This window comes from Labrus bergylta, chromosome 16, assembly GCF_963930695.1.
Source record: "Labrus bergylta chromosome 16, fLabBer1.1, whole genome shotgun sequence".
Lineage (NCBI taxonomy): Eukaryota > Metazoa > Chordata > Actinopteri > Labriformes > Labridae > Labrus > Labrus bergylta.
The window spans coordinates 10,026,881-10,053,992 of NC_089210.1; the positions used below are offsets into that span (position 1 = coordinate 10,026,881).

The following is a 27,112-nucleotide window of genomic DNA, read 5'->3' on the forward strand; positions in this document are numbered from 1 at the left end:
GCCTCAGCGAAGAAATTACATTGTCTGAACCTAAGGCTTTCATGTACTTCTCGAGTGCATCTAAATTCTTCCCAGACCTACAATTTGTTTTGAACTGATCTATCACCGTGACAATAATCTGTCCCCAGAGCGAGCCGCCTGCAGAACAACACTGATAGAGCCGAGACGTGTGAGGACGGCTGCTCTTGTGGACTCCTTCCAGACTTTTAGATGCATTAAATGAACAGCATTAAAGCTGAGAACAGCGAGGAGGTAAACACACACATTCAACATTCTGACATTATAGTGCTGGTGCAAGCTGCGGATTGTCATGGGGGGGGAATGAACATCTTAAAGGGAAACGTGGAGGGGAAGAATCAGTCTGATGCAGCAGCAAACATTTGATTCAGCTAGCTTTATTATGGCACTTTGTACATGTCACTTTACAAACTCAACATTCAGGGTTTCTTTTTGTTCAAATGACACATGAAGCAGAAACTTTGTGTTAAAAAAAAAGATGATTTCATCACACCCTCTCTCTCTCTTTCTTTAGAACATGCCAGAGCAGGAATGATATTTTCAAGCCATAAACTGTAGATCAACCTACGACTAAAGCCTGTAAGTCCTCACTGGTTTCTCTGATGTAATTAGATACCTAAATCAACATCAATATCTTAAAGGAGCTCCTGGTTGGGTGGAAGAATCTCTCTCCTTCTTACTGGCTGGGAAAATATCCCTTCCTTAAGAGATTTCAGTACGATTCTGTTCTGTCAGTTGATGGATCTTTATGTCTTATATGCTGGCAAATGTTTTTTGCTTTCCCTAAGAACAGATGTAAATGTTTAGTTTGAACATATAGGATGCAGTCAATACATTTTACTTGCACATGAATCCCCCATGTTATCAAGAATACCGAGTTATTCCAGATTTGATACAGGTCATGTTACCAGCATAAAACATTTCAAATCACCACATTAGGGATTTATTCCAAATCAGCATTTATCAGCTCTTTGAGATATCAACAAATCAACTAGTGAGTGTTTTGTTAGGTTTTCTTTAATATGAATATATATGGCCTCATGTATATTGGAATATTAGTGACATATTTCTTCTCCTTTTTATGTAAACAGCTTAGTATGAATATTATCTTTAAAGGAATAAGGACAAACGTTGGAAGATGAAGTATTCGTGGCTGTGATGTAGGAACAGTAACAAAAAAAACAAAAAACACTTTGGAACACTTCACGGCCCTGCTACTTCATAGTGTGGCCTGGGATCAATCTTTACACAGGGGGGGGTAAGGGAGATTATTTCCTCATCACTTTCAGTAAAAATGATTCACAGAGGGATGTTTTCACAACCAGGAGGAGAAAAGAAATTAATTAAGATGAACAGCAACTCAATGTACCTTTATGATAAAGTGGTGACACCATCCTGAAGTGAAATCAGAAATATATATAGTCTCCAAAGGTATTTAAAACAATCTTAAAGCTCTTATGAGGAACTTTCACTTTGGGTTGGCTTTGGCAAGCCCTCTGGACAAAGCAGTGATTTTTATCTCAACACAGTTTCAGCAGAAGTCTGATTCTGCTCAAGGTTTCTGCCTGTTACACTAAAGTTTTTCCTTGCCACTGTAACTCTGCTAAAAGTTACTTTGTAATGTTATTTGTTCTCTACAAATTAAGGTTGCTTGATAGATTGAATGATCTCTTTACTGATTTTGTCCTTTACAAGTGTTTGTAATGTTTTTAACATAAATTCTCATCATGCTTTCGTGAACCAGTCAAATATATCACTCACTCTGAGAATCTTTGCTGTGGAAAATGTAAAAATATAGTCATAGTTTCTGCAGCATGCAATCCATAATTGAATCTGACTACCTACTCAGTGGCAGCCGTTTCAGGCATTAAAAATGATGTGTACAAATAATCATTCTTGTCCCTTATGGTTTGCTTCTGTGGTTCATAGAGTATTAAATGAAGTGTTTCATAACCAGTTAAAAACTCTTCCCATGAGCTCTAAACATTGTGAAGTCTTCTTGTTAGTTTGACTTTAAACCAGCCTTCAGTTTCACCACACTAAAGACAAGATGGAAAAAAGTCACAGCTGAGCAGCTCAAACAAGGGAATGTTGGTTTGTTTGCTGTCTGAATAAATGAAATGATCAAATATCAAAACTTCTGATGAAGTTGACTGTTAACTTCCTGTAGAATGACTTATTGACTAATTGTTTAAACTATAGTATGGGACCCATTAATAATAATCACTTGTACCATCTTAACTTTGTGTTTCTGGTTTTACAAAACATCAATGAAGTGAAGCTCTGATTATCAAAGAAAAGAGACATCCAGTACCCTCGCCGTCTTCTGCTGTCAAAATTACAGATATATGAAAGGACACTGTCATAAAAACCTAATCCTGTACGTAGAATGGGACTCTTCGGGTGGTGTATGAATATACACAGTGACATACATTCACACATACTTTGTGCAAATTATTGTTTTACACACAAACAGAAAGTGGGTTCCTGGGAATTACCGGTAAACAGGCATTGAAGTGCTACGAGATCATTCGTTGGCACAAGAGAAGTAAACATTTACAATATTTACAATCTGAGATTAATAATCATGCGTTTCCTAAAAACAAACAGTTCTGTAGAAAATAAAGTTCTCACATTCCGTTGTGTTTCTGGCAGATGTTAAGCAAAAAAAAAAAAAAAGAATTGTTTCAAATGCATTCATGTTACTGTATTTATCAACTAGTCCTGTTCTGGAGAGTGGTTGATGGTCTTACGCTGTACAGGATGCATGAGCAGGAACAGGAAGCATTCTGAGATTGGCATTAAGTTAAGTAAAACATGCTACTGAAGGTACTCCAAAAAGAGTCACAATAAAGCTGATTGACTGAGAAGTCCTTTGAGTGGGTAACCAAACCTGACACACTCATCTAAAAAGAGTGACAGCATAAGGAATAAATCATTTTCTTAACACCAACCTTCATCAGTCTCTTGTCTTTAAAGTCAATGAATAAATTTAACCAGACCCGGATTGTTAAAACTCTTGAAAGTGAGAAAAAAAACTTGGGATTTTTGGGTGCTTAAAATGGTGGTGATCGATCCGCTCCAACACCCCAGACGGTGATGTCCTCTATGACATCATCCTCTCCCTTTGGTGCCTCCCTTTATCGCTGTCTGAGCAGCCCTGCATCATTCACACAGAGAGAGCTCAGCAGACTCCCAGGCTGCCCCTCTAAGCCTTTGGGGAGGAGGAGGAGGAGAGCTCTGGACAGGTGCAGGATCAGGGTGGGTTGGCTGTGAAGTTCTTGCAGGAGGGGATGTGACTTTAGGTCCGCACCCAGCTGACAGGAACCCAGAAAGACTCTCGTTCCAGCCTTTCCAAGATCCCCCTTAGTTCTGCACAGGCACTGGCAGAATCCTCTTTGATTAGGACCCGGTCCACCAGGTGTCCATACTGCTGATCGATCTGAATGGCAGACTGTCGCATCTCCTGCAGATCTTCATCCTGTTGCAAAAGTAAAAATAAAATGATTTCATTTTAAAGGAACAACTCATTTAGTGTTTACTGTAGCTGTGACACGATGCACTGTTTTCTATCTCAAAGCCTGAACATTTGTAGCCAGAACTATGTTTGTACAAGAGGGTGGATTTGGAAATAGTCCAGTGGTTATAAACTGCTAAATTAAAGTAAGCAATAGTTTGGATTACTAGCCTGAATTTCCCTCTTGGATTAATAAAGTATTTCTGATTTTCTGATTTGCAATGTGCACTCATTCTGCTCAGTCACTGTGATTTCAATTTGTAGGCTAATTTTCACTATAAAAAAAACCCAAACAGTATTAAACAGAATGTAAATACCAAAAACTGAAAAACCAAAGTGCATTACTCCCCTACTCTCTGGCAATCACATGACAAAATATATATTTTTTTAAATCTACTCTTTTGAGTGCACAATTTTTAAGATCAATCTTACAAGTGTCAAAGTGCTCTCCAGAGCATTTGAAATAGTTTAATATAGATTTTCAAGTAAAAAAGGAGATGAATCCCTCTGATGAGTATTATATATTATTTGCTTGATGATTTGTGATGATTATTTGACATTTGGGCTAAAGAAGCTTTCTAAGCCTTTGAATTAGGACACTTCTAATAGTGCCGAGGACTCACTGTAATGCGGCCATGATCGCCCCCTCCTGGAGAAGTGGCAGCACTGCGCCGACGTCTGCTCTCAGGAACACGAGGTTTGACAAAGATGACGTAGGGTTTGAACTCCGCTGTCCGCAGCCTCTTCAGGGCCTGCAGTGATGGAAGAAGATTTACATGCAACAGAAGACAAAGAGTTCAAATACCGGACATGATGGCAGAAAGCCAACAGTGATGCAGATCTGATGTGACTGTCGACTCTCGTCTCCTACTCGAGGAAACTGCTGCTGCCTGCAGGATCTGTAACTCCTGACATGTTGAGATACAGTTAGATGCAAATCAAACATTACACTTGTAACAAGAGCCGTACCTCAGGCTGAACGTCCACTACACACATCTTGTTCTTGGCCTGCACAGAGCGGATAGCCTCTATACTTGTGCCATACTGGTTCTCCTTGTATTCCCCATGCTCAATAAACCTGGACAGAAAAAAAGAAGACTTTGAGCTTGAAAGGAATCATGTAAGTTTACACACAAGCAGCACAGTTTCAGTGTAAACATACTTGTTGTTTAAAGCGTCTGCATCAAATTGCTGTTTAGTGACAAAATGGTACTCCACAGCCTCCTTCTCATGAGGCTTCTTAGGCCTGGTGGTATCTGTGGGAACATAAAAAAAATAGCATCTTGTATGTTCAGTATAATATTAATTCATTTTTTATGAAAGATTGCGTAAATGTTGGGCAACTTACGCGGTACAGCCACTGCAAAACGATGAGGATTTTCAGCGATCACCCGCTGTTTGAGCTCATTTATTCGTGCTCCAAGAGAACCTGTGCAAGGGTGAAAGAAATAGTTCATCTCAAAAAGCAGTAAGATCAATTTCAATACACACTTTGCTCCACTAGATGTCACTATCATCATATGAGAAAATGTGTGCCTTTCAGTGGCTCAGTCTCACCGATGAGAACCACAAGTCGAGGCCTTTCATTGGGCCTCTGCTGGTATCGGGTCACCTCTTCATATGTCTGAAAGTCCGGGTCTCCAGGATCAGAGCCCTCCCCAGAGGATCCTTGCCTGTCCTTCCGACTCATCCGGAAACTTCTTCGTAAACCAGCTGAAGGGATGCAAGCAATGGCAGGGAAAAGGAACAGAAAAAGAGAGAGGTTTTGGGTCAGATGTCATGAATTATTCAACTATTTTTGCAAGATGACATGAGATAACAACTTTAATACCAAGATGCAGATATAACATTTTTTACTTTTAAAGAAATTGAATAGTGCAGTTGTCAATCTATAATCATGCATTAAAAAACCTGAGTAAATAGTGCATGTCGTTGAAATTTTCTCAATCTTATCTGAAGTGTAAAAACTTGATAGTGGGAAATGTTTGCTGAGCCAATCAGACGTCATGCCTCAACTGAAGTTGAATTAACATGCGGTGTGAAAAAAATCCTGAATTCTGAGAATGAAGCAGACCTAAAATCACTTTTATTTTAGTGCTCCTTACTAGACATCATTTTCAGACACCATGGTCCACACAAGGCATGCAGCTCTTAACAAGGCTACAGTGCTTTGACAGGACACGCAGGACAGCCTGGCCCTGAGAAACACCGCGTCAGCAGCACAGAGTAACTGCAGGTCCGGGTTATCCCACAGCCAGGACTGCCTACATCCCCCCGTCAGTGGTGTGTACCTGAGGTAATGAGCCGGGAAACTGTACCTGAATAAAATTCCCAGGAAAACACCTGGCCACAGGAGGGCGCCACTGCTTTACACTTAGGAGAGACTATAACTGGCGTTAGAGCATCACACAACCCAAGCCTCACACCTCCACACAGGGTGAAACGAGCAGCAAACGTGCCTGGTTGAGTGTGCAATGCGTCCAACGCAGCAGGGCCCTCGGGAGGGGTGGGAGTTGGGGGACGAGGAGGGTGTTTTTTGGGGAAAAAGGAGGAAGCAGTGCACTGACCACAGCACAGCAGCAGGGGCAGATAATTAGATGCAGGACAGAAGGGGAGGGAGGAAGGCTTAGGAAGATCCAAAGAGAGGGATGTGGAGGGTTGACAGCTCCAAGCAGAGTGCATGACAGGAAGCACAAAACCTTTTCATATTTTGTACTTAGTGCAACAGTGAGGAGGTGCTGACCATCACTCCGGCAGCTCACAGGATGTGGGGGAGGAAATATGGGTCAGGTTAAGGCTGCAGAACGGCGAGTGAAGGGTGGTCATGTGAAAACTGGAGAGGGGTTGAGGTTAAAGTGAAATATTGTACTCCCTCCACCTGGATCAGAATTCATAAAACCTGTTACTAGACTATACTTCTTTCACATTTGATACAAACACTTGTAACAGCTTTATTTTCAACATCTGCACTCCCTTCCTTTTTGTCAGCGTAACTAACGTACCATCATCGGTCTTCCTCCCCTGTCGTCGTCTTTGACCCCATATCTTGACCAGTGGTAACCTTTCTTTTATCCCTCAACCCCTGACCCCAAAGGTCGACCCTACAAGCGGTCGATCTGACCCCAGGCCCCCAAAAAGCAGCCGGGGGAAGGGGGAACCAGTGCACAGCCAGACTGCAGCAGGCAAAGAGCAGAGAGGGAGAAGGAGGTGGAGAAAGATGTGCACGCTCTCACCTATGTACTGTCCATTGAAATAGCCCTCACAGTCACAGTCCTCTGTAGGGAGGCAAGCAGGGAAAAGAGGGGGTAAGCACAGGGTAAAACACCTGGAAGAGTTAAGGAGTCGAGGAGTTGGAAGAGTTAAAGAAGGGTGGGAGAGGGGGGGCGGGCAACTGGCGCTAGAGAGGGCAGGCAGGGCGGACAACAGGCAGCAGGCAGGCAGACGGTAGGAGGTGTGAGTTCAGCCAAGAGACAATGAAGGAGCTCTGTCAGAGGCAATGGCCAATAACCGAAGATTTGACAGTAGGATAGAGAAGAGGAGGAAGAGGAGGCGAACACAGGAAAAAAAAAAAGGTGGCTCTCCATCTGGAAAGGGGCCAGCTGTGAGAGGATACCCTGTGACCCTCACACAAACACACAAACAAACACACACATACACACTCTCGCATGTAAACGAGCCTGGCCTCCTCAAAAGCCTCACTTACAGAAACCCAGAAAACCTCAAATTCATGGTGTTAAATTCTGTGATTTTCATCACTTCTAATTCATGATGTACTGACTTAAAATTAATGACAAAAAAAAAGAAAGAGAGAAAACATCTCTAAGAGCACAGTGAGTAAGACAAAAATCACAAAACTGCAACTTGAAGTGCAGCAGAGTGAAGATGAGTAGGGAAAGCAGAACACAAGATAACAGGGAGTGAGCAATAGCAGAAGGCGCAGAAAAAAAGGAAAGCTATTGTTATCTTGACAACCCCTGCTTGGCTGGGCTTAAGTCTCCGGGGATGCTATGCTGCCTGCACATCACCTGGTACAACACACACACACACACACACACACACACACACACACACACACACACACACACACACAGAAAGACACACAAAGGCTAGGGAAAGAAATCTTCTTCAGGAGAGGAGTAATGAAGCTGGAGGAAGTAAATGTTCCATATGCACATCTCAATCGCACACAAACACACCCTTATACACATTTAGGACTTGTAGCAGCTTTCCAACATAAGTGTGTGTGTGTGTGTGTCTGCAAGTTGTAAATAAATAATAATAAATTTGCTGTTGCACATGTACCCACCTTTATCACATCCTTGGTCAGCTGATGCAGTTTGGGACAAAAACACAGTGTCAGAACATTAGAGCAGGTTGACTTCAGCTCAGATTAGAAGAGAAAACGAATGAAATTTGGACATATATGAAACGAGGATTGTGGATGTTTAATTGAAAGATTTCGTTGGCACATCAAAGACAAGACAAGTGGGCGTGGATCCACTTTGAAAGTGCCCCTGCTGGGATTTAAGAGGAATTAATCAGAGAGCTGCAGGAGAGTGGAGGAGGCAGAGTGAGGGAGGAGTCCCCCCAGGGAGGCAGGCTAGCTGCTGCTGCTGCTGCTGCTGCTGCTAGCTGCCATATTGCTAAGCTCTTGTTGTGTACCCGTGGCTCAGACCTAATCAGATCACATGCCGCTTAAGAGCTGCCACTCACATTGCTGCTTTACCTGTCATGTTTACACGTCGCCTCTATGGCATGGAGTGAGAAAGTGAGAAGCAGAATGTATTGTTGAGGCTTTGCTGCAGTGCTCTCTGGATCTGCTTAAGCTAAGAATGCTGGACAGATGGACTAAAACATGAAAGAGATTAATTCATATCACTCTCCCTCTGTCTCTGTGCCCCTCCATCTCCCTCTCATGCCTTTTAAAAGCATGTCTACATAGCAGCATGCCAAGGACGGACAATGAATACTAATGCCTCTGAGAATGCCAATTACCAGCAGAATAAGGTCAATAAATGTCAACGGAAAACATGGCTGCATTTATCCAGCAGAGATATTATTGTCCTGTAATGACAGTGACCGAGTGTTTTAGAGAAAGGAGAGCTGATAGAGAGGAATGCTGCGGGTTCGTAATAGATGAGATAATGCTGAAAATGCAGAGGAATCCTGGGAAGCAGAAACTTACAGACAGGCTTTTTAGGCGATTTAGGATTCGGGAGCGTGCCCATTTTCATCCTGTAAGCCAGTCGCCTGGAGAGGAGTGTGCCGCAGAACAAAAAAGCAGAAGAGGATGGAAGCAAGGAGAGAATCATCAGGTGACAAAACCACAGAGAGCCAAAGGTGACGAGAGATTTGTAGAGAGGTGGCAGAAAAGATTACAGTACAGTACAGAGAGAAGAACTTATAACACTTTAACACATCATGGCCCCAGGGTGCTTTAATTCAATCGGCCCCCTACCCTACATTAGAGCAAGACACCCACACCAACAATGCAGTCCTTATGTCCTGGTTCTGTGGTTGTTCTCTGTCTCTTAGGGTTTATTGCATTTTATTTATTGTATTGTTTATATCTCTGTGGGATCTAACTGACTCTTTGTGGCTATCTTTTGTCTTTATGTGTTATTCTTTAAAATCCTTCTGGGTAATATATTTTTAAGTTCAGTATTTTTGTGTCTCTTTGTTGTTGGTAGCCGTCCCTCCCTGGTTTTCTTTTGTCTCTGTTGTTTTTTAAAAATCTTTCTCACAGTCATTATCTGTTTGTGGTTGACGTATGTCTCTTGGTCTCTTTGTGGTTGTTGTTTCTCTCTCTACATTTGTGATGAATTTTTGTTTTATAGCGGTCCTGTTGTGCTAGTTTTGCGTCCCCTTGCAGTAGTACTGCGCTCTTAATGAAGCTGATGGGAGTCTCTGTGTCTCTCTGTGATCATTATTGATCTCTTTTTTAAGATTTTTTTTGTCCTTTATTTATTACAAGTCTCTTTTTGTCTCATTATTTTTCCTTTGCTTTGTTTTGTTTTTTTATGTCTATTTAGGAATGTTTTACATCTCTTTGCAGCAAAGTGATTTTTTCATACATTGGTGGTTGATTTGAATTCATTTTCTAATATTTATTGCAAAAAGATTTAATGGAATCGTTCATTGCCGTCTTTTGGACAATGGTGGTTAAATCTCTCTTCTAGATAAACTTCACCATTTCAGACTTCTCAGAGCTCTGACGGCTCAAAGGGTCTGTCTGTGTTTAAGCTGTGGTTATTAATCCTACAGACGCTGTGTGTTTGGCAGGGATCTCCCAGCCTTACTGAGATCATCTTACTGACGGATTATGACACAAACAGTATCAGCCTATTCAAGGCTGTGTTTAAAATGTTTGTCATGCTGCTTTGATGCTCCATCTAATCATATTTGACCCATCAAAGTGGAACACATGAATGTGGATTTAACGGATTATGAATGTCTGACCAAATAAATATCCGTGCTGTGTAGGTGAACAGACGACTGACGTGGGGGAAACCCGTCTCATCCTCGATGCTCTCACCTCTCCTGGAACAGTTTGGAGGGCACGAGTCCGGCTCGCAGGTTGCTGTCGCCTACACGCTTGGCCTGCCACCACGTGTGGTCGTCCTGGGTTACCACCTGCAGGATGTCTCCCCGTTTGAAGGGGAGTCCTGCTTCTTGGCAAGGTGTCGCTTTATCTTCCAGCGGGATGTAGTCAAACAAAGCTCTCATGTACACCTGGAATCAACAGCAAAAAGAAAGACAAAAGGATGACAAAAGAACTCATACCTGAATCCGTGGTTCACGTCTTTAGAAAAATAATTCATCTGGACTGCAAGAGGAAGAAGACCTTCAATGGTTTCCATTTCTTTCCTTCAAGTGCTCAGTGTTTTGAGCACGCTCAGTTTCTGATACCTGGTCTCACCTTGCTCTCCTTCAGGCGGTCCTCTTCTTTAATGGCAGGGATTATTTTCAGAGTGATGGAGCCCTGGGACTGGGACTAGATCAGGCACAGACAGAGGAAGTTTGGAAGAGAAGACTGTGAGCACAGCCCTCAATTACAGACAAGAACTAAATCTGCTTAAAGCTTAAAGGTATCCCGCGGAGGATTTTAGGTGGATTTAACTTTAATGCACTACCATTATACTCCGTTTTAATTAAATGAAATATATAAGGTGGAAAAAAGGAGTCAGCATTTAAATATAAATATTTTTTTCAAGAGCATATAAGTTAGCTTGCTTGTATTTTTGTAGTTGTTCATCATTTGTTTTAATTAAAAAAATGCTTTTAAGTGCAATCAAAAGGCTACACAACAAAAAACTCTTAAAAGGAAACTAAACTATGAACTTACATCACTTTTACTTTTTAACCTCGTCAGCACAAATGTTTTCATACACTCAGTTAATTTGCAAAGAGAGATTGAAGGTAGGATTTGAACTGAAAGTCATGGTTCATTAGAAATAATTAGACATGTTACTAAAATGTTTTTTACTGTAATAATTCTCTTTCTTACCAGCAGCTGACTGATCTCATCAGGTCTCTTGTGGATCACGGAGACTCCGTTGACTTCTCTGAGTTCATCTCCTACATGGACCAAACCTAAAGAAAAAGGGAAGAATGATATATGAGAAGGCAAGAACCTAGATTCTAATCAAAGTATCTTGATTGAACTTCTTGGCTTCTTCGGGCTTAATCATCGGGCTGCAACCACAACAATGAAATCAAACGGAGAGGAAATGAGATCAATAGGCTTTCCTCCGTCAGGAGAGAGACGCACAAAGCAGACACACTGTTGTGCAATCAAACACACATACAGTTTAATGTATACAGTCAGCCAACACACAAAGAGGCCTGAGGCTCAGTGTGGAACGTCTCTGCAGCTTCTGTCTCATTTTTCATTTTTTTCATCACATGATGTGGCAAGAAAACGGAGGGAGCTATGAATGATTAATGGAAGTGGACATTGATTGGTTTATTATCCCAGCATTCATGTTTCTACTAAATCACACACACACCTGGACATGGCTGATATTTCAATTGTAGTGACCAACGTTTAATTGACACTCTGGGGAGTGGTGGAGTTTTAACAACAACCACAGTATCCCTCTCGTATTTCCCCTCCTTCTGCTGCTGCACCTTTCTCTCTCCCACTGTGGCTTTCATCTCTCTGTCAGAATCAGACTTTGATTCTTTTATCCACACAAACATACATATATTAATTTTTTTTCTTCTCATGAGCACACAGGAGCCTGCTTCGGCATCCTGGTCTCTGTTATGTAAATATGTAAATTATGTAAATATTCTGATTGTCAACCAAGCAGGAACATTTCTTTGTTTGCATGTTATCTTATAGAGTTTTTATTTATTTTATGAATTCATGGCAGAATTACCTCAAAGTTAGCTTCAGCATCAGTGGTTCTGAATAAAGTTTGCGATGATTTCAAGGTGTGGAGGTGTTTAAGTCTGTCAGTCTACGGTTTGGTGTTGGACATCAAGCACACAAACAGCTTTTAGCATTAAAAGACAAAGGAAACAGCAAAAAACAATGATGAGAACCTGATGAAAAAATTGTGAATGTCTATTAATCAGAGACCTAACTTGAATAATGCATCAAAGATGAATTAGTTAAACTCAATCATGGTGTTCTGGAGGTTAAGATTGTAATGTTGCTGATTTTTCTTGGGCTAGTATTCTTTCTAGAGTTAACTTTTTTTTTTTTTTTAAATATACTGTTTATCAGGCTAAAGATAAAATAATAATAAAAAGCATGAATAAGATTACTTTTGATTCTTGGGGGAGGCAGACAAAGAGGAACATTTAGAAATGAGTTTTTTCGAGAAAGTATGTCTACAAAGTTAGCATTTCAAAATGTAATATTTGAATCAGGAATGTTTACGCATTAAGTATTTTTTATGGAAGGCTTGTTTCCGCAGAATTTTGAGGCACACCTTTTTCCTACTCTGGTAATAACACCAGGGGCCCACCCAGAGGGGTCATGGGGCCCCCCTTGAAATCTGATTGGCCACCCCAGGTGCCACCTCAAAATCCCAAACTATAATTGTCTATTTACCTTATCCAGGGTCAGTAACAGGTATTCAAATGTGTGCTCAAACAGGACATTTGGAGATTTTCTCTTCATGACATTACAAAGGGAAGTAACCCCTCCTCCAGGTGGGTGACACTCCCTCAGCTAGGTGTTTGTTCTCACCTCAAAATCCCAAACTATGATTGTCTATTTACCTTATCAGAGGCAGGACTTAAGCTAAAATTACTACTACTGTGGTTGTGTTGCAACAGGCTGCTTAGTTCTCTCAGCTGTAAGTAAATACTGTGCACGTCTATTTCATAAGACAGGTTCTTAGGAAAGGAATGAGCAAAGACAAAGATTTGTAAGCAAACTCCTGCACACTGTCTTACTTGCAAAGCACTAACTAGCAATGTTTGGGTGTTTAAGACCGATTCCCCCCTCGCAGTCCAGTGATGTGACAAGACTTGTATAAACAGAGACAGAATTAGTAAATGCAGTACTTACCACTGCGATCAGCTGCACCTCCTCTCATGATCCGAGCCACAATCACAGCACCGGTAGCTTCATCCCGCCTGATGGTGGCTCCCTGGAGGAAAAATAGAGGATCATTAGGAGAAAAGAAGAAGAATTTCAGTCCCTCCTCTCCCTGCAGGCGCTATTATTCTCTAATGCTATTCTTTCACAGCTCACCAGAGGCTCCTTGTTCTTCACCAGTCGGACGATCTTCACTGACTCTTCCTCCAGCTCATCCTCTAAGTCGTCTGGCAGAGGCGGCAGCACGGGGTCAAAGTTCTTCTGAGCCACAGTGTCGTGCACGGACAGAACGGCCTGATGCAAACAGAAAAAGAGACAACCAGGTCAGAATCTGATGTCCGGTTAAATAAAAACATCAGATGTGTTTCTTCTGGTTCTAATTCTAGGATAAACGCAGGAGTGTGTTTACCTTGAGATGTGGTGACGTCAGCAGGTGCAGCAGCTCCTTCTCCTCTGAGCTCATTGGTCCACCCTGCAGCTCCTCGGCCACCTGCACATAAAAACATACCTGAACCGTGAGCCCTGACCTGAAGTGAACCTGTGCATGTGTTTGCCAGTAATGCTTGCGGTGGTTTACTGTAGAATAAACACAGACAGATACACAGACGTGCACACGGGGGGAGATAAGTGGCGAGCAGGAAAGGTCAGCAGTTTCCCCCTCACCGCTGCTTACTGGTGAGAGCAGCAGGAGATGGAGTTTCATTAGATGAGAATCAGGATGAGTCAGCACTCTGACAACATTAAAATTCACTTTTCATACCTGCAACGCTTCTCTGTCAGAGCTAACTCATTGTGACTGACTGCTGGGCCCGAGTGGAAAGGTAATTTAGGGCGTGTGTGTGCGTGCGTGCTTGCGTGCGTGCGTGCGTGCGTGCGTGCGTGAGATGAACTTACATCGTCTGCCAGAGAAGAGGCACTGTGAAGGACGGGAGTTGGACTCTGTCTCTCATACTGTCTCAATTTCTCGTGGATCTGTAACACAAACAGAGATGAGAGGGTTTTCATACAGATTTAAAAAACTGAAGGTTAAAGCTGGCCTCAGCAGTTTGTCTCGTCAACATACATAAGTTATCTAAACCTAAAGTGTGACTCCTCAAATCCACGAGGTCAAACAAAGAAATGTCCTTCTCATACTTAAAGGGATACTTCACCCATTGAAACATGAATCTGTATTGGCATTGAGTCATGTATGTAGCAAGTGTCTTTTTGGTTCATGAGGATGAAAGACACCAAATCCCAGAATGCACAGCACCGCAGGCCACTCCCACTAAGGTCCTCTATTTCAGAATCAGAAATACTTTATTAATCCCAGAGGGAAATTCGATTGTTACAGTTTCTCCAAAATACACACTATAGCAGTAATTTCTTCCAGAATTGATCTTGGAAATTCCTGGCAGAAAACAGACTCTATGTCTGTGTCCATAGGCAAACAGTGAGAGCACCGACTCTACCAGTCCGCGCCAGCTCGAGCCGGCCCTGGCTCCTCGTCCTCACCGCCGCGGACAGGCAGGCCTTATGTCCCGACTGCTGAGCTGGCAGTGGCCCGCGGCGGCCAGCAATATAGCCGTGAGACGGTTGCTGCCAACAGGCCGGTCTTGTGTTGCGGCGGCTCCGGCAGCCGGCGGCCAGCGGCCACAGCAGCCAAAGCACATGTCTGGCCTGTCGGCAGCAGCCATCTCGCCACTATATTTATATTTTTTCGCCATTATCAGCTTTCTCCATAGAGCCTGTTAGCATAGCTTCCAAGTAATATGGCGGACGTTAAGTTTCGATTCTGGGAGTGAGTTCCCACCCACTGATCTGTGATTGGTCTGTAGCTTCAGTGGTCGAAAATATGAGGAACTAGTGTTGTAGTTTCACACCGCTAACCGCAACAGCTTCCAGTGACGCAATATGGCGATATTTGCGTCACTGGAAGCTCCTTTTCAGACTTAGAAATGCAGAACTTTCCAGTCTCAGGGGGAAATGAGGGCTGGATGCACAGCCATTCAAAAATACTACCAGTTTACTTCTGATACAATGCTTAATGCAAATGGGTGAAGTATCCCTTTAACACGTTTCCTTGACATTTTTCCAGATAATAGTTTAAACACTGCATTGTTTACATCCATTTTTGCTGGTCAGCAGCTTTTTCTTCTTCTCTTCTTTTGCTCGTGCCTTACCATGTTTCTATGTGCACTACTGCCACCTATTGTTGGTAGAAAAAGCATGAAACCACTGGAGGTGGTGGGTAATGTATGGGTCAAGATGCATGTGCCTCTTTTAAAATATAAAGGCGCAAAGGAGTGTAGTCAGTCATAAAGGTGCTAGAATTAAACATTTAAAATCCTTCCAGAGATATGTGTTTCTGTGTGAGCTTTCTCCCAATTTCTCTGAAATGTTCTGTTCTTAAGATGTGCAGCTAATTAACCAGTACAAATTGTTGTTGCTTACAGTAAGCTGACTATAGGCCAGTTTAATAGAAAAACTGAGTACATTTTCAGGACTTCTCAGGATTAAAAAATCTAAATATCCACTCTTCCCCGTTATTGGAACTTTTCTGAGAGCACATTAAGAGGGACTTAATTTAACAAACCTTTCTATTCAGACAGTCCTTGCACAAATATGAGTTAATCTTAGAAATTGATAATTTACAAAATAAGCTAATTATGACCAATATTCCCTCTATTGGCAGTATCAGAAGTGAGATATGATAGTGTGAAAATAAGTGTAGGGAGAGAGGATTTGTTCAGGCGCGTAAGCAAAAGGTTTCTTCTCCCTTATGACATCATGTAGTAATGTACAGTAGTTCTGCAGTTACAGCTGAAGAGAAATAAGATTTTAACAGTAAAAAAAAAAACTAAAGTTGCGGCTGGGTTTTTATTTCAGAAATAAGTCTTGTTTTTCTTTTGCTGCAAAAAAAACAACTTGTTACTGCTACTTTCCCTTAATGATTACAGGGATTTTTTTATATATAATGCATGCCTAAAATAGTATGATATTGTGTACCATGGTGCATTGAGATTCATAACAAATGTTAGGGCCCAGACTCATCAGTGTACATTGTATGATTGAGTTAGCTGACCTGCATTGTCTATGCATAGACAGAATCATTGGCATGTCCTTATTTATAAGGCAATACTTCACCAGGTTCCCTACTTGTGAAACTGTATTCATGTGAAAAGTGTTGGAAACCACAGTGTTCGCTCTGCGGCCTAACGTTTTGTTATTATTTGTCCACGTGTTGAAATGGGGAAAAGGAGTTTCAGGAACGCTGCTCCTGCAACCTGGAATCTCTTGTTGAATGATTTGTGTGTGGGAAAGCTGAGAGCTGTGACTTCTAATGCAGTTTGATTGATTTGTAATATTTATCTTTGGTATTTATATTATTATTGACTAAAGCTAGAATTGTATCATTCTTTTTTGTCAAGGCTGCTTTAGTTTATTATGCTGTGTTGTGGAATGAAGATGCAGTGAAAATTAAAGAATAGAAAGACGTTTTTTATAAATGGCAATGTGTGATGGATGCAACTGCAAAACAATGCATATTTAAGAAAGTAAATTGGTTCATAGGAAGTAAGAAATTGTATTACTTATTTGATTCATTGTCAGAAATGTTTTACAAATGTTTCATTTTCAGTGAGTTAAGGTATATAAAGACATACACACTTGTCTGGTACACCTGTATACTGTCATTGTGGTACTGTAGTCATGGACAAGCTTTGTATTCACTCATTTAGGTATGAGCACATGTTGACATTTCTACATGTAAATAATCACATCAAATCCTGCAGTAGTAACAACCTCACCTTCATGAGGTATCCCAGGCTCCTCTCACTGAAGACGTCTTTGAGGAAGACCATGTCCTCTTTGTGATTGGCATCTGGCCGCAGCTGAGAGGTCAGCAGGGCCAGCGTCTCATGCAGCCCTGAACAAGAGAGGTAGGACGAAGGAGACCAGGTTTAAATTTAACATGAACAGATGGAGCACAGCGAGCTTCATGCTGTCTGGACAGTATGTGTTAGGCATCTGACCTGCTCCTGCTGTGAGGACCGGCATGGCCTCTTTCATGGGTCAGTGAGGTGAGGAGGGGGAAGAAGCCTGCGAGAGAAAGAAATACAAAACATTTCAATTCAGATGCTGGCTGTTGCTTTTAAATTCTGCAATTAATCTAGTCATGACTCTCTATCACAAATATCACAAAAAGAAAACGGTAATGGTGAGCATGTACTACTGATGTAAAGGCATCTGGAGTTAGACCCATGTGTAGTACATTTTACAGCAATAGGCTATATCCTCCTTTAGGCTTCAGGCTTCAAATCAAAGCTGCAATTCCAATCTAAGAGTGCAGTTACCTCATCTGTGATTGTGTGGGTGTGTATACATCAACTGCTCACATTATAAAGATGTAGTAGTAAAATAAACAGCCACTGTTGGTCCTATAAATCACACAGAGTCTCACTACGCTCTCTGAGCTGTGGGATGGTTTGTATGAGTGCAGGGGAGGGAGATAAACAAACCAGTATGTTTTTAACTAAGGCACTATATAACACAGATTTTATATACCTGACAGCTCATTAATTTGTAGCACGTATATCATTCTACATACAACTATGATGTAAATTTGTCTTAACGGCTCTACCCAATAAAACAACTTTTACATCGTTCAACATTCAAACTAGCTATTGACACGATGAATCTATTGGGGATATGTCTACGCATATGTTGAGGTAGTATATCAGGGGAGATGTTGCCGCATTTTCCCCATCTGATTTCATACGATAGGACTTCTCTTGGCACCAGTGGAATCACCCCCTACTGGTCATTAGAAAGACTGCAGGTGTAAGGCACTTCTGTTATACAGTATCTTCTCTTTTGAAACCAAAGGCAACATTCACATCTTTTATAAAGTCTTGAAAAGATCAGAGTCAGACCAATTGTGGTTTAAATGATGATGCCAGTGAAACAGTTTGGAGAATAACAATTTATTTATCCAGTGATAAATGGGCAACACAATGTCAAGGTACTCTATCCATGTTGATATGTTCTTGAAAACTATTCATGGATTATTTGGGACCTCCATAGCTGGCTAAACAATACCTTAAGAAGAGATGTTTCTCGTAGTATTGACATCACCTGATGTTTCTCGTAGTATTGACATCACCTTCGAGAATATCCGTACTCATAAGTGGAAATCTGCATGATTGATTCAAGGCTGCAGACAGCTAAAATGTTGTATAGACAAGTGGATTAGTGCAGCCCCCACTGATCAATAACCCTGTCACTTCACTCAATATTCTCCATACTTCCTCCCCAATGGAAACATGAGTCAATTACAAAAACAACCAGACTCCATCATATCATGCCCATGGTCACGGAACAGTTGGAAAACAAGAGTTGGACCCATTTGCAGATACTAACCAAAATTATTTATTTAAACAAAAAGGCAAAAAAAAACTTACTGTCTTCAAAAACCAAGAAAGGAAAAACACTGGGTGTCATGAGGAATCACAAAAACAACCGACACTGAGAAACTCTGACAGCCGACAACTGACAAACACCAATGATCTGACCCAGAGGGGAAGAAACACAGAGACTGAATAGACATGGTGTAATCAGACACAGGTGAGACCAACAAGACACAGGTGAAGACAATGAGGGCAATCGAAACTGGAGGGAAACACACACAGAGGCAGGAATAAACACAAGACAAGAAACACTGAGGACAACTGCAAAATATATCATGAAACACTGAAGACAGAGAAACCCAAGAATGTAACATCAAGACACACTCGAACACTAGGATCACAGATTATGAAATAAAACAGGAAACATTAAATATCAAACTAGGAAACCACCAACACTAGGAAACATTAACACACAAGGGAAACGAGCACCGGGGAAGAATGAAAACTGAAACAAGATAAAGTAATCTAAACTCTGAAATACAAAACTAAAACAGACCAAATCATGACAGCTATGGTCTGTGGCAAACAGCAAGCTGATGTCACAGAGCCAAAACAAGACAAAGCTGCTATACTGTAAGATTATTCACATTCACATTCAGTCAGTTATATGAAACATCCCTACTTATGCACATACAGTTTGGTTTTACATTAATGTTGAGTACTGTATGGGAAAATTCAAAGATGCTACAGGGTTGTTAAAGTTCACTTTTCCCTGCCTCACATTATAAAAAAAATAAAAAAAATAATTAAGCTTATACGCTGGAGGAACATCAAGGTTAATATTCTGACTGTGAAGAGGAAGAGACACGTTTACTTAACCTCTCTGGCAGTGTAGAGCTTCTCTGCTTTATATGTGTCAATAAACATAAGCTTTATAAGAGATGTATTCAGTACATGTCACCGTATCTAACACCTGATGGAAGCCTGCCACGGTGATGCATCTCTTTGTGCTGTGTTACCTTGCAGAGACACATCGCGCTTCTTCAGTTAAATACATTCAAGTGTTTCAAGGTCATCCCATGTGGAAACCTGCTGCTTTCCAGCGTATTCTTTACTTTCAGTGTTTGATTAAAGACGCTCCTGTGATGATTAGTCCCCGGTGTAGAAAGTGTGAAAGGTTGACAGTGAGGCTAAGATACACATTTATCACACAAGAATGACCCTGATCTGAAATGGGAAGCCCAAACAGTGAGTTCATTTGTTCTTGGCCAAATGACCTTGGGGAATCTGAAATTACAATTGTGGATAGTAGAATGTCATTGTTAGTGTCTTAAATTACATCTTTTAATATGTAGAATACAGTTCTGACTAGGAGAAGTTTATCATGGGTATCTACACTTAATTCATGATAGGAGGGTGTTTACTTTAAATGTTAAAACGGCTCGTCATATTAGAAAAAAACCTAATTTTCTCTATGTAAGTCGAAATGTAAAGGAAGCAGGTCATTGTTGCAAAAATAACCAACAACTGGACAATAAGAATCTAGTTTTCAACAAAGCCATACTATTATGTCTATTAAATATACTCTCAATCCTGAGCTCCTCACTGTAAAAATGTTTTATATTGACATAAAAATGTAGAGCAGCAAGTGAAGAGTTACTGAATAAGTGAAGAGAACAAAATGCAAAAACTGATGCAGGTGAAAAACCTTTCACTTCACATCAGTTTCAGATGTCCGATTGTCTTAAAATCTAAACCAGTTACTTAAAGACACAGAATAAGTAAATTACAGCTCTGAATATAACACACAGGTACAGTATTGTTACTTGCATCATTTGTATCAGTGCAAACTTGCACATGATTTTGATGTCTCAGTATTAACGTTCTGCTATTGTCTTGCTCTTAAAGCATTTCTGAAAAGTGTCCTTGATCTTTGATGGTATATAATCATAATATGATTAACCTCAGCAGAGACAGATAGACAGACAAGTTCATGAATAATGTACAGAGAGGATATTACAGAGACAGAGAGGGGGACGAGGAGAAGATGAAGAAAAGAGGAGGAGGAGGAAGCACTTCTTTTTTTGTTCTGTCAGGAGAATCAACACACAACAGTCTGTTTTCAGTTTTGGATCGGCTTTTCTCAAGCTAACCTCCCTATATTTCACTCAGAGAAAAGAAGATATAAATAATTATGAATACAACATTTCTTGAAATGAGAAAGTGCTTCATTCTGTACTTTATGCTAAAATGTTCTCGTAATTAAAAGTTTCCTTTCATCTCCGATCCCCCATCTTCTGACTGATAGAACTGATAGACAAATACATCAATGAGAAAATAACATCTTTACGTCCCTGACAGTTTGCAGTCGCACATGAGGGGTAAAGACTCCCCCTGCATAAAACAAAGTGACTCATGCAGGTATGTTTACATGCTGTTTTTCTGGCTCTAGCTGAATGCCAAAACTCTGCAGACATATATGAGAAAATCTGATGATTAATATAATTCTATTGAAATATAGCCTACTTATTTTTAACAGCAACTGCATTATGTAAAAAAAAAACATAAAAAGATTTTAAAAAACCTTTTCAGAGGGAGCAAAGCAAAGTCTGATAAATTGCAGTTGGAGCTGAAGACTACAAGTTTGAAGAGACAAAGTCCTACACCTCCCAGACTTCTCTGTTTCTCTTTTTGTTGGAGGCTAACTGCTAAAAGCTAGCTGCTTCCATCGTAACACTCCTGACTGTACGTGTTAATGTGGTAGTGTGGTGGTTTATAAGTATCTCTATGGATTTTTAATATTAGTAAATTCTGCGTATCCAGAAAAAGAAAAAAAAAGAACTCACTTCAAATATTTTTCATAACAGATTCAGTTTAAAGTATTTGCTTGACTTTTGCCATTGTTTTGGTGATTGGACTGTTGGATAATGTTAACTTTCAACATATCAAACTCTAGCCAGAGCTACAGTTGTGTTTGCTAACAGCTTAAATATTTAGTGAATCCCCAAATGTTTTTTTTTTTTTATGTGGTAACTATGAATTTATTTTGTTATTTATTCTACAGTCACAGTTTCCTGGTGCTGCTGCTGCTGCTATAATCATTTTGAAAAAGATTAAATGGCAAATCGTCGTCATTTCAGTTTACTGAAGGATTTACTGATGCTTAGTGTTCATATTTGTATCACCATGTTCTTTATGTTGAATACGTTCAGGTTCAAGCCTGTGCTTTCAGAAACAGCAGTTCAGCGCTTTATAACCTTAAAAACTGTACAATGAACATCAAACCACCACACGTCACTGATCCAGAAATAGACTCAGACATCACACTCTCTGCATTTCATTCCGGCAAATATGACATTTTCAGTTCAAATCTAGTTAAGAGCTTAGCTGCAGATCGCACAAACATGCTGGAGCTCCAGTGAGGTCACAGAAGTCAGCTGATCACATAACAGCCTCCGTCACATAACTCTCAACCAGACACATTTAGCTAAAACTCAGACGGATCAGCTATGACTATTGCACGGTTACTGCATGAAATACATAATCCTGTCTTATATCAACGAAATAAGTTGCAAGTTGCAAATCAAAATAACACTGCATTTGTTTCTCAGTGTTGCTCATCCACACTTGGGACACTCATTCAGAAATAGATAAGTTGATTTTGCCCACAGAACACAAACCGACAAACTGAAACATCGTGCTGTTCCCTCTTACTTCATCCCACTCTCTCTTTTCTTCCTCCCCTTTTGTTTTTATTCATTCTGCATGTTCCTGATTTATTTTCCTCTTTGTTGCACTTTAAGGAGCTCATGGAGAACTTCTTTATCCTCCTGCTTTTAGAAAGCGGCCCTGGAGGTGCTGTGACGTCAGCAGGTTCAGCAGGTTCAGCAGTACAGCGATTGGCCCTCACACTCACAAGGGTTTCACCGGGCTTCAGAGTCGCTTTGATGCTTCATCCAGGAAAAGCTCAGCAGTAAGCGCTTCTAAGATTCTACAGAGCAGCCCCTACCATGCTGGAACTGAGCAGGGTTATAAAAGCTATACACCAATGATCATTTCATTATACATCATTGGATTATTGTAAATATTTCAACAAGCAAACAAGCACAGCAACTCACGTGTGAGTTACTTCCAATTCGGTCAAATATGAAAAAGAAATCCATTGTATGATGTGAACAGATGATGGGTTAAGGTTTGGCTTAGGCACAAAAACAACTTGATTGACTTTTTTTCCGGAAAGACCTGATATGGTATTCAATGACTGCTCTACTTCATCATCAGGGTTACAACAATCTCTAAAGCCAACGCTGTCGTCAGAGGGACGAAAAACTTTTTTTCAGGGCTTCAGGTAAAGCCAACAGTCTCACTGCAACTGGAGAAGCTAGAATGGAGACAGACCCTCTAAGAGCAGATCGTTAGCTGCACATGCATGCACATGTACATTTAAAGACATTGACCAAAGCTAAATGATCATTAGTTGACCGCTAAGGGTCCAGAATTGCATTACATGCTATTGTGTTCCACTTCTTTTGTTCTCCACATGTTTTGTTTTTTCTGAATGATACTACTCTGATAACAAAGGAAAACCAGAACACTTCCCAGACCAAAATCTGATCCCAAGCAAACTGATTCCACATTTTTATGCAAAAGCTGTAAATCGAGATTAATGGTTAAAATATTTAACATGTTGAAGGTGATGCAATGATAATGGTCCCGCTTCTTGTGGGTAAAGAGTTGTGTTTCGCTGTCGCTGCAGACAAAGTTAAAGCTCCTGTATGGAGTTTTTAGCTGGTTATGAAACAGACTGAAATTAATAATGATGCCTCTTCATATGCAAAATCAAATGTGAATATCAGCACAAACACTGACTCTATCAATATAGTTATTTTTAATGTATGATACTGCCGCCACAGAGTAAGTGTCAAAATTATTAACAGCACTCAGCAAGAAAAACAACTTTTTTACATTTTCCACAGGAACATTTCTTGATGAGTGATTCATTTGAGTGTTAAAAACAAGATGACACTGATTGTAAAAGAAAAAACTATACTAACACATGTTCAGGGGAAAAACAGCAAAAAGATAAGAGGTATCGATTTGTCCACAGAGGACATTCAAATCAACGCAAATCAAAAAGTTCCTTACAGGAGCTTTAAGTGCTGAACTAAAACATAGCTGTACTTTTTTTTAACGCTTTGTTGCATCTTAAATATGTGTTTGAAATAATATAACTGTGTTACTGTGTTTATATTTGGTTGTATTTCCTCTTCTATAGTGTAATGTTTTTTTTTTAAATCAGTGTATTTTATTTTTGCTGTACATGTAAGGGTAAAAAAAATCAAAATTAGCAAAAGTTTCTGCACAACTATTCCACCGTTACTGCTTGGTCCTGGAGCTAGGCTGCATCATCACTTTTAAATATCAATACATTCAAAGATCATCACCTGGTTTCCTCCTCTTATCCCAGCCACTAGAACGCTTCATCACCTAAATGTCAACACATGCTGTTGTTGGGTTTTTTGGGGACATGCTGCTGTTTTTTTTTTTCCTTGGGAGGATGTTTTTTTTTGTTTTTTTCTCAAGGTTGCTGCTACATTTCACCCTGCGTGTAAATATCTAAATACGTTTCAACACATAATGTGCCATCTGGAGTGGATATGGTGATGCATGTGAGGGTAAGGGGATCATCACACAGACCCTCTCATACACAACAGCTGTTAATAAAAAAAAAATGTATTGTCCGTGATGCTGTGAAAATGCCTTGGCATGGAGACGCTGCAAACAACAAATGCTCATGAAAGCTGTTGTAAACAGGCTGCGTTTCAGAACAGGAAAAAAACCAAACTGTATCATTCTGAGCTGTGTGATTTCACAATATGGCTCCGAATTTTACTTCTGTACCGAAATTTGAATCATGGAGTAACGCCAGAAGCAGAAGGTTGGTTGACTATTGAGCACTGCAGCCTTGTGTTACTACAGCATCATGTGTACTGTATGTACTGACACAACACAGGCATATAAACACACACACACACACACACACACACACACACACACACACACACACACACACACACACACACACACACACACACCGCTGAGGCTGACAACATCTTGGTCAGAACATGATGGAGCATCTTGGCTCACCTCCCTGAGAATGAACATCAACTCACACACACACACCAGCTAATCCAGTGCCTAGTGACAGTAATGGGAGGCAACACTAAGCATGTTTGGCCAGCATCCAACATGCTTTTCACACACGTACAAACACAAATTTGCCCGGACTTACACCCTTTACACAAAAGCACCCGTCATGTTATCTGGAGGGTGTGGTCAAACAGAAACTTATATCATCTCCAACATGGAGGGAAACTACTGATGCTGACAGCTGAGACACTCCTTCACTCAGATGACACACACACACGTTGACACACAACAGAGCACAGGCAGATGTTTTTTCTCTCCTGTTTCCCCTCCTCTTCCTCTCTCTGCTCTTACTTCCTCATGTCTGTACAGCATAATGCCGGCCCTCCATTCCTCCCTCCCTCCTTCTTCTCTCTCCCTCCTCCATCTCTCTGCATCACTCTGCAGTGCTACGGCGCTCCGCTCTCTGCTCATACAGCGTGTTGTCAGCTGGCAGACGGAGGAAGAAAAAGGAAAACTGGATCGCAGAGCATCCAGATTCCTTGATTGAGGTTGAAAGAGGCAAACGGTGACAGAAATTAGCTTTTTTCTCACCTTCTCTTGTCAGTGTTTCCTCCTTTTCCTGTCTCTCTGTGCTTGTGTCCCTCCTGACTGCAGCCACACGGTTCCTCTCGCTCTGATTCCTTCTTTTCCTCTCCTCCTTCTCCTTTCTTCCTCCTCCTCCTCCTCCTTTGGGCTGCTGCTCTCAAAAACCTGCTGCCGCTGAGTGTCCGCCTCTTTCTCCTCTCTCTCTCTCTCTCTCTCCCTCTCTCTCTCGCTATAACAGCCCCTCCCCTAACCACCCTCCTCCCTCTTCATCTCTGGTGCTCTCTCCCTCTCTCACTGGGCTCAGCATCAGTGCAGGAAGACTGCTAAAAGAAGGCTGAGGTTTTCCATTTTGCCCTAGTTTATGCATCTCTTGTATATTATCTATAAATTCAGGTCACAGTGCAATGCATCAGTTTTTCTGATTTTTTTGGGGCTTGTATTATCATCGTTATCATCCTTGTGTCATAAGCTACTTGTACCTAATAAGCTTTGTGTGAAGACATACAATTAAAGCTGCAACAATTGTTGCTTTTAAACTAACTATTGATCAAATGACTCTACATGAGTAATAAGCACCGGGTCCATCATCTCTATTCACATCTCTTAATTAAGTGGTGGCATGTGCATCTCTTGGCTAACTGGCTAACTGAGCCGCAGCTGTTTGCTAGGTAGGACCATAGAGCAGATAAAGTTGTAAACAAGTCAGCAATTAAAAGGCATCAATTGCTTTTTTAAGTTTGACTGTTAACATTTAAATATTGATGATCATTTTTGATTGGACAAAAAACAGAAGGAGTGACTAGTGGACCAGTCGTCATGCGGCTGGAAACATAACTTGTACACTGATAACCCCTGTTGTTTAGAGCTTGTTCTGCTGTACACTAGTTATGAAAAAAAATCAGAATGCCAAATGTGAAAAAAAAACAACAACTGTATTGATCCAGTTTGTAGAACTTCTTTTTTATTGTAATGTTTTAATGTTTGAACAATCATCATGTTTTTTTTTTTTGGTTTTTTTTTTTAGATATGCAGGAATTTAGCCATCAACAAAAACTATTGGCGCTAAAACTCCACTGTGATGATAATAGAGGCATGAAAAGATGGTTCCCAAGAGACAGCAACATCTTCTCTCCTTTCATTTTGGCTGGATTCCACTCTGTAATGTTGTGGTTTCTAATTGGATCTGATAGGCTGCCTCCGATGGACTGTTCCCCTCCCCCCCTTCCCCCCTGAGCTCGGCAGAACTAAGCTGATGTTATGGCAGTCCAACTCCAGCTCTGGAGAGGCTTCTCCCTCTTTGTCTGCCTGCATGCAGCTCATGCAGTGGACACACAGCATTTTTTTTTAATGATCAGTAACCCCCCTTCTACACACAAACACCAACCCTGACCCTTTATTCTCATGTTAATTGAGGGTGTTTCCACTCTGTCTTTGTGCCGCGGTGTCTGGACTGTCAAGACTCAACATATACAAAGAAGTGAACAGAACACACAAACATGCCCTGGACATGCAGACACACAAGATTTCACACAATTAAAGTGAAATCAAAAGCATTTTTTTTTTAATGATATGTCCAAACTTGCTGAAGTCCCCAATCAGGTGATCAGTTTGGATAGTAAGGTTAATTCTAAATAAAAACAATCTGTGGTTTCTGTGCAAATATATAAGAAAGAAAAAGGAACACAACTGTTGTCCTGAAGCTGAAATCAAACTAAAGCTAAGAACTTTTAGACATCACCATGGATTCATGAACACAAAATATTGTTATTTATATGTACATGAAGGCTGCATGGTTAGCGCTCTTGCCTCACAGCGAGGAAGTTTCTGGTTCATATCTTTGTCGGTCAGGAGCCTTTCTGTATGCATGTTCTCCCTGTGCACAGGATCTCTATTCCTCCT

General features: G+C 40.8%; 1 protein-coding gene across 2 annotated transcripts; it reads right to left on the reverse strand.

Moving 5' to 3' along the window:
• Window positions 1–379: 379 nt before the first annotated feature.
• Window positions 380–25,401, reverse strand: mpp3a (MAGUK p55 scaffold protein 3a). Of its 2 annotated transcripts, XM_020632595.2 has the most exons (20): window positions 25,220–25,401; window positions 17,105–17,171; window positions 16,880–16,998; window positions 13,986–14,063; window positions 13,501–13,581; window positions 13,248–13,385; window positions 13,062–13,143; window positions 11,043–11,128; window positions 10,455–10,529; window positions 10,071–10,267; window positions 8,721–8,785; window positions 7,842–7,862; window positions 6,769–6,810; window positions 5,854–5,919; window positions 5,093–5,248; window positions 4,884–4,964; window positions 4,698–4,791; window positions 4,505–4,613; window positions 4,159–4,287; window positions 380–3,499 (listed from the first exon to the last, which is right to left on the reverse strand). In XM_020632595.2, the coding sequence occupies exons 2-20, from the start codon at window positions 17,139–17,141 to the stop codon at window positions 3,320–3,322; spliced, it is 1,836 nt and encodes a 611-aa protein (XP_020488251.1). In that variant the 5' UTR covers window positions 17,142–17,171; window positions 25,220–25,401; the 3' UTR covers window positions 380–3,319. The 2 variants fall into 2 exon arrangements, with proteins under 2 accessions (XP_020488251.1, XP_020488252.1); XM_020632596.2 differs by lacking the exon at window positions 5,854–5,919.
• Between the last annotated feature and the right edge of the window lie 1,711 nt (window positions 25,402–27,112).